The 12058-nt window shown below is 37.9% G+C and overlaps 1 protein-coding gene across 1 annotated transcript in view; it reads left to right on the top strand.

Moving 5' to 3' along the window:
* The window catches only part of LOC109926987 (pecanex-like protein 2), a 166917-nt gene that overhangs the window by 110263 nt on the left and 44596 nt on the right, over window positions 1-12058 (top strand). Inside the window, 3 exon segments of the mRNA XM_048597091.1 lie at window positions 3086-3194; window positions 8653-8782; window positions 11057-11115. Of these exon segments, the coding sequence (XP_048453048.1) occupies window positions 3086-3194; window positions 8653-8782; window positions 11057-11115 (298 nt within the window).

Genomic DNA, 12058 nt, shown 5'->3' with positions numbered 1-12058 from the left:
GACCAATCCCCTCCCTAACTCCCCACCTACACTCACCTTTACTGGCCACATCCCCGCCTCTTCGACCTGTTTGTTTCCTCTCCACCTATCCTCTCCTCTATCCATCTTCTATCCACCTCCCACTCTCTCCCTATTTATTTCAGAACCCCCTTCCCCTCCCCCTTTTCTGATGAAGGGTCTAGGCCCGAAACGTCAGCCTCTCTGCTCCTATGATGCTGCTTGGCCTGCTGTGTTCATCCAGCCCTGCACCTTGTTGTCTCGGATTCACCAGCATCTGCAGTTCCAACTATCTCTGATTCAATTTTTTAAGCAAGTACAGAAATAAAAATCAAAAGGAAAGATATGTGATGGGATGGAAGGCTCAAGGAAATTAACAGTAAAAAGGATGGTAATGTAAGGCAAATGTTGATGGTAATGAGACAAAGAAGAGACAGATTTAGAGAAAATCCATTAAGTAATCCATTTTCCAGACACAAGCATACGAGTTAGGAGCAGGAGTAAGGCCACCTGGCTCCTTAAGTCTGCTCAATAATTCAGTAAGATCGTGGCTACTCAGATTGTAATTTCAATTCCATATTCTTGCCTACTTCCAGTAACCTTTCAACCTCTTGCTTGCCAAGAATATATTGAGTTCTGCCTTCAAAATATTCAGGGACTTTGCTTCCACCCTTTAGAGGAAGGGAATCCCAAAGACTCATGACCTTCTGACAAAAAAAATCAGCTCATCTCTGTCTTAAATAGGGGACCACTTGTTTTTAAGCAGTGTTTGAACCTTTGTTTAGATTGTCGTACTGAAGAAATGTCCTTTCCACACCCACCCTGTCAAGATTCTTCAGAATATAATATGTTTCAGTCAAGCCACTTCCTACTTTTCTGAACTCCAATGGATACAGGTCTAGCCTGTCCAACCATCCTTGCAAGACAACCCATCCATTCTTTGGTATTTATCTCCAAACTGCTTCCATTGCATTTACCTTCCTCCTTAAATAAGGAAACCAATACTGAATGCAATACTCCAGTTCTGGTCTCACCAATACCCTGTATAACTGAAGCAAAGTCTCTCTACTTTTGTATTTGATTCCCATCGCAATAAATTATAACATTATAATAGTTTTCTCAACTACTTGCTGTCCCTGCGTGCAAGCCTTTTGGACACCCAGAACCCTTTTGCATCTCAGATAATATGCTTCTTATTGTTCTTGTCAAAATGGACAATTGCACATTTTCCCATATTATAAGCCATTTGCCAGATCTTAACCCACTCATTAACCTATTTATACCCCTTTGGAGCCTCCTACATCCTACAAGAAAGGTGTAAGTCTTTCCCCATAATAATTAAACAATAGTTGGCTGAAAAATTAAAGCAGTGTGAGCTTGCCACCCGAAAGTGGGCTCACCCTATTAGTCCTCTACAGCTAGTGTCAACAAACAGCCTTATTTTTGACCTGTGACATGTCTGTGAAAGGAACAAAAAAAAGTCTGCCTTCGAAAATAAGAACTGTTGCTTTAAATCAATTAGGATTAAACAACTACTTTATCTGCCTTACACACAGTACAGAGATTAAAATTTTAAAAGGCTACAGCATAGATTTAGTTTGAGATTATGTTGTGAAACTAAAAACTACTGTAGATAAAAAATTAGACAAAAGCTGCATAATTGTTTCCTGGTGTGAGGAGCTGTTAGGGTAGAATGCATTTAGGACAGCCAATATTTTATCATCCCAGTACAATTTCGCATTTTGCACGTAATTCTGAGTTATTTTGACCCCCACATTAAAATGGATAATATGTGCAACCAATAAAAACACTGGAACGTAGGAACAACAGCAAGCCATTCAGCCCTTCCAGCCTGATTGTCATTCAGTTAGATCACAGTTGATTTATATCTGTATTTAATTTATCTTTGTTCATTTTCTCTTGGTACCCTTACCTAACTCAAATCTGTTGAAGTGCCTGTTAAAAATTTTAACTGACCCCTAGCGTCTACAGTTTTCTGAAGAAGTGCTCAAGATTTCCACCGTCAATTGTTTGAAGAACAGCTTCCTGATTTCAATCCAAAGTTGTCTGGCTCTAATTTTTAAGATTATGCATCCTTGTTTTGGAATTTCCTTCACTAGAGGAAATAGTTTGTCCCTATTTACCCTATTGAACCCTTTAATCATTTTAAAGATATTTAGATAACCCTTCATCTTTCTAAAGTTGAGGGAATACAAACTAAGTGTATGCAACCTGTCATAATTTAAGGTCTGGTTACATTGCAGAATGAGCTGCAAGGAATGAACATTCAGTTATCTGTGTGAACTAGTGATATTATGGACATTGTTGTAGGTCTTCTCAACTAAACAATCCTTAAAAAAACAGTAAATAGGACATTGCCCCTATGCCTCCAGTTAGTTGACAGTGAAATTATAATCTTAACAAATTTTTAAATAAAACCACACAAGTTACAAAATTAGTGTAAGCTTTCTAAAATGAACATATGTATGAAATTTAAATCAAGCAGAAGCTGAGCAGTTTGGATGCTATCTATAAAATCACAATAGATAAATGTATTTTACAGAATATTCTATCATCGCAATTGCACAATGTACTAGATTATCTCAACTACGCTATCATTGTGTTCAATATTTTGATTAGATTCTATCAATGATGTTTTTTGACCATTTGTCTTTTAATTGCAGAATGCTTTAACATTTAAGAAGTGGTAGTAAATTTTCTGTGTTGTCTTATTACATTTTTAAGTATCAGTTTTCAGTGTGGATATAGAGAGCACAATGCAGTTCATAGAAGGTCGCCACGATGTGGAGATGTCGTGTTGGACTGGGGTGGATAAAGTCAAAGTCACACGACACCAGATTACAGTCCAACAGATTTATTTAAAATCACAAGCTTTCAGAGCGGTGCTGTTTTGGCAGGTGAAACCAAAAGCTTGTGATTTTAAATAAACCTGTTGGACTATAACAGAGTGTCTTGTGACTTCTGACTCAGTTTATTGAATGCTTCAGTAAACTTTAAATGGGAACCCTTCATGTTGTATAATGATTATCATGCAATCTTGACAAATATTCTTTCTTTTCATGTCTAGCTGTGGGACTTGCTGCTCAAGCTGCAGTTTATTATGACCTACATTGCCCCTTGGCAGATTGCTTGGGGTTCAGCCTTCCATGCTTTTGCACATCCCTTTTCTGTACCTCGTATCCTTTGAATGTGCTTAGCTGAGTTGAAGTGTCTGGATGGGTGCAAGATTATTCCAACAAAAAAACTGAATATCTGAGGAGAAGGGTGTCTGAAGAAGGGTCTCGACCCGAAACGTCAGCTTTCCTGCTCCTCTGATGCTGCTTGGCCTGCTGTGTTCATCCAGCTCTACACCTTGTTATCTCTGAGTTGTTTACATCAGTACTAAGCAAAACAATTCAAATAAAAATTGCTTTCTTTTTACAACTACCGGAGAGAGTTAAAATGTAGTTTGTAGCAGTTTTAAAGTCAGTAGCACTTCAGCAGTAATCAACCTTAAGAAATTGGTCATAAACCAATCAATGACTCAAACCTAGCTGTGAATTGATGGTGAATTAAATGGCACTTGCCATTGTTAATGTTTGGGAAAACCCAGAAACCTGTGACAAGGAGAGGTTACATCATGGATTATGAATCACCATGAGGTGGAAGCCAACTTTTGCAGCTAAACTGCTAGCTTTGCACAACTAAAGCAAGTTCACTCTCAAAACCACCCTGAATTTCATGAAATTGCTAATAATTACCTTGTATTTAATAGTGTAAGTAACATTTTAATGAGCAGATTTATACTTCTGTAATGCCACTTGACCTCCCAGTATGGAATTGAACAGATTAAGACATTACTTTTCTGCTAAATTGTTGTTTAGAAAGGATTCTTGATTTAGGACATTATAAATGTTTTTCTTCCTTTTCTCTTTCTGTGGTTTTTCTCTTGGTCTCAATCCAATTTTTCTTTCCCGCTGTCTATTTCACTTCTGTGTCTGATTTGATTTTAATACACCTCATGGGTGAAGAGTGCATGGAAATGTCTGATGGCATGAGATTCCCATTGCAGTAAATTCTCGGCTAATGGTTCTTCAGAATTTGACACAAAGCACTAAAAATAGTTGTCCAACTATGGTTTATTTACGGTGCTTAATTATGCTATCCTGACAAGACTGATGCTTTAAATGGCACGTGCATGTGCGCACACATGAAACAGAAAGAAGGAAATCAAAAGCATTTTATCTGAAATTCTGCATAAATATTTTCTCTTTAGATTTGTATGCAGAAATGATCCTGTGCTGTAAGAAAGAAACAGGCTTAAATTTCAGGATATCCTATGATGAAAATATAATGGAGCTGAGAAGCTTATCAGTGCTTTGAGCTAGGGATTTAAAAAGAATCTGGAATTCTTCAAAAGGGTGAGTTTTACATCTGAGAAAGAATTGTAGGGTTGTAGGATGCTGAGAGCAACACTGAGTTTAGAACTCTGTGCCTTACTAAATTTTCTTATTTAAAAAATTTACAACTTTTATGCACCGGCTTAAGGGGAAATCATGATTGACAATTCTATTAGAATTCTTTGAAAAAGTAAGGTGCAAGATAGATCAAATGGAACCAGTAGATGTAATATTTTTGGTTTTCCAAAAGGCATTTGCTAAGGTACTCTACATAGGGCTACTTGCTAAGATAAGAACCATAGTTGGGTGTAGACCATTAACATTTATAGAGGATTTATTAACCGATAGAAAGTTGGGATAAAGGAAGTATTCTCAGAATGACAGCCAGTAACTAGTGGAGTGCCATATGGATCTGTGCTGGAACCACAGTTGTTTACAATATATGTTAATGACTTGAATGATGGAAGTGCATGTACTATCACCAAGTTTGCGGTGCACAAAAATAGATGGAAAGGCAAATAGTGAGGATGACACAAGGAGCTTTCAGATGGATATAGACAGGTTAAGAATATTGGCAAAATCTTGGCAGATGGAATATAATTTGGCAAAGCATGAGGTTATACACTTTGGCAGGAAGAGTAGAGGTACCTGAAAATTAACTAAATGGAGAGAGACTGCAGAAAGTTGCAGCACAGAGGAATTTGGGGATTCTCATGCATTAACTACAAAAAGCTTGCATTCAAATTCATTTGGTAATACTGAAGGCAAATAGACTGTTGGCCTTTACTTCAAACAGACTGAAGTGTAAAAATAGGGAAGTCTTGCTAAAACTATGCAAAACTTGTTTTAGAACACTGCTAGAATACTGCAAACAGTTTCAGCCCCCTTGTCTAAGGAAAAATATACTGGTATTGAAGGCAGTCCAGAGAAGATTCACTAGTTTGATTCTAGACATGAAGGGATTTTCTTCTGAGGAGAGTTTGAGTAGGATGGACTTGTACTCATTGGAGTTTAGAAGAATGAGAGGAGACCTTATTGAATCCTATCAAAGATCCTTAGGAATCTCAAGCTTAGGGTAAATGCAAAGAGATTTTTTTTTTCCCCTTTCTTGGAAAGTTTAGGTCCAAACTTCCAACATTACGAGTGCCAATTTAAGATAGGAAGGAATTTCTTCTGACGGTGGTGAATCTGTGGACCTCTTTTTATCACAAAGGACGATCATAGCTGAGTCATTGAGAATATTTGAGGCAGATAGAAAGATTTTTAATTAGTAAGGGAATTGAGGGCTATGGGGAAAAAGCAGGGAAGTGAAGTGGAGGATTATCAGACTAGCATGATCTCATTGAATGATGAAGCAAACTTGACAGGCCAAATGGCCTGATTTTGCCCATGCATCTTATGGTCTTACAAAATTGGCCAGGAATTTCTGGCGGCTGCTCCATCATTTCTCAGATAACTTTGACAGAAGTCTGGTGTAGACAGCAAGGAAACTTTAGTGCAGCAGAAGGTAATTGAGGAATTTCCTCATTCATTATCTGCACCCAAGTTCGTAGGAAATAGGAGCAGGAATAGGCCATTCTGTCCCTTGTGCCATGGCTAATCTCCTATCTCAACATCATTTTCCTACACCATCTCCATCCCCCTTGGTTTATTTAATATCTAGAAATCTACCAGTGTCTGTCTTGAATACACTGAATGACATCATCCATGAGAAAATCCTAAGGAGTAACCACCTCTGAAGAAATTCCTCCTTATCTCAGACCTGAATGACCTTCCTGAGCCTGAGTTGATATGTGTGAAGCATTGATTTTACCACAGACCTCATATGTTCTTAATTCACTTCAATGGATCAATTCCATTCATTGTGGGCTTTGATTTTGTAGCCAACTTTGTAACAAAAAATAATGTAAAAGTTGATCCTTGTCAGTTTGGCTCAGTACATTGCATATTCTCCCCTCTGAGTCAAACGATTGTGGCTGCTACTTTTGATGTAGCACCGAAGGGCAGCTGTACTGCATAGTATTTCTCAATACTGCCATGCCCATTGTTGGAGGAATAGTATCTATGCATCCATCAGTATTAGAGCTGCAATACTGATAAAGCATGACAGTGTTGAAGGAGTAGTATTGAGGGTGCACTTCACTTTCGGAGGCTCGGTACTGAGGGAGTGCATTACTGTCAGTAAAGGCTGTACTGAGAGAGCACTGCACTGCCTGATGTAGAGTACCGAGAATGTGCATTAATGTCTGAGGGGCACTTCTTAGACAGCACCATAATGTCTGTGGGACAGTACTGAAAGAACACTTTTAGAAGTTCCATTTTTATGATGAGAAGTCAGTTTGAGATTCTGCCTGGCTGTTCCAGTAGTAAATAATCCATTACATGATATGAAGACGGTTAGGGAGTTCCTACAACTGCTTCTGCAATCCAACACATTAAAATATGGACTATATGATCATTCATCATGTTACCTTTCATTGGATCTTGCTGTGTAAATGCCCTTCTCAATTGTGTACTTTAACTGTACCAGGATATTGTTGAGAGATATACTAGGCTTTAACATAAATGTAGATTCTTTCTTCCTAAAAAGAAATATTAATTAGCTTCAGTCGTTTATTTTTTGGTTACAGTTGACCTAACTCATGTGAACGTTGGGATGAGATATCTGTTAACATGATGACACAATTCCCAGTCCCGTGATAAATGTGCAATCACACTCCAGATGGCCGACATTATCACAGAGGCAAGTCGATCTTAAACTGCTCTGAGCTTCTTAGCTAAGAGCCATGAGTATTTTCTCCGACCACATTTCTAAGTGCACCAAAGCTCTGTTCATGGATCAATTAGAATTTTCTGCCTTAAAAGAACACTACCCCCAACATAGTTACAGAATGCTATGTTGTATATTTCAGTGCAAAATACTGCCATTATAAATCAAATCATTTGCTGTACATTTCACAGAGTACTGGCAGCTAATACTGCTGGTCGATGAAATATAGTCTACAAAATAAAATAGGTAATGGCAGCAGAGATTTGGATAAGATTTGTACTTCACAGAGGGTGGGAGAAGAGAGGCCTTAGCCAGAAGATCATTAAGTAGTCAGGTCAAGAGGTAAGAAGGACATGGATGAGGGATTTATGGTCAGAGGCAGCTTGGAGGTAAACAATGTTACAGAAATAGAAATGAACAATTTTGGAATTTGTCTAAGACTCTAACGTACATATCAGGATCAAATAGAATGTTGAGGTTGTGAACAGTCTAGTTCAACCTGAGTCAGTCACCAGGGAGAGAGATGCAGTAATAGCAAGGAGATGTAGTTTGTAGAAGGGATCAAAGATAATGGCTATGGTTTGCCAATGCTTAATGGGAGGAAACTGTGACTCTCCAAGTCTGGATGTTGGACAGTGTGACAAATCAAAGACAATAGAGACAAGGAGAGATAGTGGAGAGGTAAATCTAAATGTGGAATTTGACATCTTTGTGGATTATATCACCAAGGACCAGCATGTAAATGGGGAAACGGAGATGTTAAGGATAGAACTTTAGAGGATTCCAGAAGTGATAGACATGAAAGATCAGTTGCTGAAGGAAAGAAGAAACATACGTTTACACAGCATCTTTTAGAATTTTGGAACAGCTCATATCACTTTTGAAATGTTATCATAATTGTAATGTAGGAAACAAAGCAGTTAATTTGCACAAAGCAGTGTTCCACAAACAGCAACATGATAATGATTGGATAATCAGTTTTAGTAATAGGAATATTGGCCAGTTACAGGGGAGAACTCCCATACTGCTTTTCAAAATAGTGCCATAGGATATTGTTCATTCACCTGAGGGGGCCCTTGGTTTAATATCTTATTTAAAAGACAGCACCTCAGTCACTGCAGCATTTCTTCAGTACTATTAATAATAATGTGACCCTGAATTCTCGGCTGCATTATCTGAAGTGGATCTTGAGCCCAAGACCTTCTGATTCTGAGGCAAAATTGACTTGCTGTTGAGGCTATAACTTTGATTAAGGAAGTAAGAGTCTATAATATAAATCCATACAAAAATACTCTACTTGCTGACCGATAAAAGCCCTTAAAACTTTAAATTTCATCTAAGTTTCCACTAGTAGCCAGTGTATATATCAATCAATGTGCCAGGTCACCAGTGTCCAAGTCATTAAATCTGTTTACATGTCTGGTTAAATATCTACATCACTTTCACAGGAACTGTGAAATAAATTCCTTAACTGCATGATTTCAGATTCAGCTATGCTCTTCATTCAAGCTCTTTTATCCTCATTTTTTTCCACTCCTCTTACACCATTCCTTGGCAGTGCCATTTTCATGATGTCCTACGCTAGACCAGTAAAGTTCTGGGAGAGGAATTACAAGTAAGAAGATTTTAATTTGAAGATCATCTGATTGCTTTGATCATTTGCAGAAAGAGTCCTTCCTCTCTCCTCCTTGTCATCATTTGGGCAACTTCACTTCTCACTCAATGCTCTGGTCAGGCTGCAAAGTTGGAATTAAGACCAGTGAGGTAGGCAGTGAAGATTATGAATGAAGTGGACAATTAGTTTAAGGCTATCTGAATTCATTCATGAAATCTTACAGCACTGAAGGAAGCCACTTAGTCCACTGTATCTATGTCAGCTCTTTAAAAAGCTGTCCAATTAGGATTATTCCCTTCCTGTTTCTCTTTTTTTGAAGTATTTAACCAATTTTCTTTTGAAAATTACTATTGAATCTGCTTCCAGCACACACACAAGCAGTACATTCAGATCAACATCACTGTGCAAAGAAATTCTGCCCATCTTCTCTCTGGTTCTTTTAACAGTGACTAACTTCTATATCAGAAATCGCACAACACCAGGTTATAGTCCAACAGATTTGTTTGAAATCACAAGCTTTTGGAGTGACTTCATCTGACAAAGGAGCAGTGCTCCAAAAGCTTGTGATTTCAAATAAATCTGTTGGACTATAACCTGGTGTCCTGTGATTTCTGACTTTGTCCACTCTCGTCCAACACTGGCACCTCCACATCAATTTCCATGTGACTAATTTATAGATGCACCATAGAAAGCATCCCACCTGGATGCGTCACGGCATGGTATAGTAACTGTTCTTCCCAAAACTGAAAGAAACTGCAGACAATTGTGAATACAGCCCAGTCCATCATGCAAACCAGCCTCCCATACATTGACTTCGTCTACACTTCTTGCTGCATCAGGAGAGCAACCAACATAATCAAAGACATGTTATACATTCTTCCACTCTCTTCTGTCAGGCACAGGATATAAAAGTTTGTATACGTGTATGAACTGATTCAAGAACAACTTTTTTCCTGCTGTTATCAGACTTTTGAATGGATGCCTTTAATGTTGATCTCTCTCTACACCTTCCCGGCAGCTATAACATTGTATCCTGCACTCTGCTCAGTTACCATGATGCATGTGTATGGTACGATCTGCCTGAAAAGCACGTAAGACAATACTTTTCACTGTGTCTTGGTATACGTGACAGTAATCAATCAAATCAAATGTTCTCTAGTTATCAACCCAGGGGAAATTATTTCTCTTTATTTGCTCTATCGTACACTCTCACTTTCCTAAAATATGACAATACATGTTGAGAATGTGTTTTATATGGTTGATATTATAATTCTTCACTTATTTTAGAAATTTAATGAAAGCTTTAACCCTTTCACTCTTGTGCACAGAGCAGGATAATCTGTTTAATTTTAATGTATTACATTGTATATCTCCAATGCGTTACAACATGCAAAACATATCAAACCCCAGTTTCAGTTCTCAGTTTATACTGAAATAACTAATCTGAACCTAGGTAATGACAGTGGGACTAATGATCTTATTGACTAAAGCTAGATGTGGGAAATTAACATTGGTTCATGCTCCTAAATGCTATTTTCCAGTCACTATCAAAGATGCACACATGTACACAATTCAGGAAAAAATAAGTTTGGGTTTGACTGTGATAAATAGCATGCCAACCCTTGCTGTTGAACATGAAAATTGAGTTATGGCTGTGAGGTACTGAAGAAATAGAGAAATCATGCCCCATCAAGTAGGCAACAACTCCAGGAGGAAAGGAAGAAGGAGAAAAAAATGTACAGGGAAACTGCCTGTGTGATAGTGACCAAATTTGAAATGTCAGTTAAAATTGTTTGATAATCCCCTTCTGATAATCCCCTCTCTTTGCCTGCATTTTAATGCCAAATGAAGTTTGGAAACAAAGCTAATGGTTAACAATGCATCCATAAAGCATTAAGAATCAGCAAGTACTCTTTAAAACATTTTGCTTGTACATTTCCGAGATCATGTATACAATGGGAACTCCATATGCAAACTGTCATATTGTAATTGTACTCTTTTGCCAATGGAGGCAGTGCATCAGGTTTTAGTTATAGCATTAAATGTTTTGACAGGAAGTTCCAATCGTAAGTATGAAAGCAGAATTTCAAATGGAAATGCGAAAAGGACAGAATATATAGCTTTAAAATGTACCTGAATTATGTTTCTTTGCATTGTCCAATTATTCTTGGTCTATTTCATCTGTACACTTAGTCATCACTCTGTGATCAATAAAGTGTAAAGTCAACTGGTAATTTTCAAAGTTTGTACTATTGTTTATGGTTTTCTTTCTAGCACCAAACGAGTGGATCATTCAAATACAAGACTGGATTCACAAATAAACAGAAGTACTGGTAAGTAGAAAAAGATAGTACAACTGCAGTTAGCTTCCCTTGGCATCATTTTGCAGACTTTGATATGATAGGATTGGCTAGCCCCTAAAAATATAATCACAGCAAGAATGAAATGTTCCTGTGAATTCTGTGCTCCTTGAGGTGAGAGTTGCTGTTTAAGAAAGTGTCAATCTTAACGCATTCTGAGATAAACTTCAGATAAAACTCTTTCTGTTTTCTTTGAATAACGAGTCTCAGCCCTAATTCATAAGTGGCTACTTTCTGCGTCATAGAGTGATAAAGCTCTGAAGGAGGCCGTTCAGCCATTATGCATGTAATGACCCTTTGGCAGAGCTATCCAATTAGCTATACTTACCTGTCTTCCTCTGTAGCCCTGCAGATTTGTTTAAAAGTTTATTTTTAGTCAATTCCCCTTCGAAAATTCTGTTTAATCCACTTGTATCACCCTTTCAAGCAGTCTATTCCAGATCATGATAATCTGCTGAGTTGGATTTTCCAGCCAATTACTTTTAATCTCTGTCTTCTACTTAATGACCCTCCAGTTGGAAAGTTTCTTCCCATCTACTCTACCAAAATCTTTAATATTTCTGAATACTTTTACTAAATCTCCTCTTAACCTTTTCCATGATAAGGGAAGCAAACCCAGCATCTCTAGTTTCTCCACATCACTTGGAAGTCGCTCGTTACTGGAATTATACAAATCCTTTGCACCCTCCCCATCACCTTGACATCCATTGAAAAGTGGGATGCTTAACTTGAACACAAAGCTCCAACTGAGGCCAAATAATGTTTTATAAGGATGTTTCCAATGTGACCTGTTACATTTCGCACCCCAGTTGTTTTGTAGTCTTTGAGTGTGTCTTCCAGAATGGCACATGTAATTACACTCCTCTCCACTGGAGGAGTTGCAGTCTAACTGTTTGCAGATTCTAATTATAGAATG

Source organism: Rhincodon typus, chromosome 5 (assembly GCF_021869965.1).
Source record: "Rhincodon typus isolate 14 chromosome 5, sRhiTyp1.1, whole genome shotgun sequence".
Lineage (NCBI taxonomy): Eukaryota > Metazoa > Chordata > Chondrichthyes > Orectolobiformes > Rhincodontidae > Rhincodon > Rhincodon typus.
This window is presented reverse-complemented; position numbering and strand designations above follow the sequence as displayed.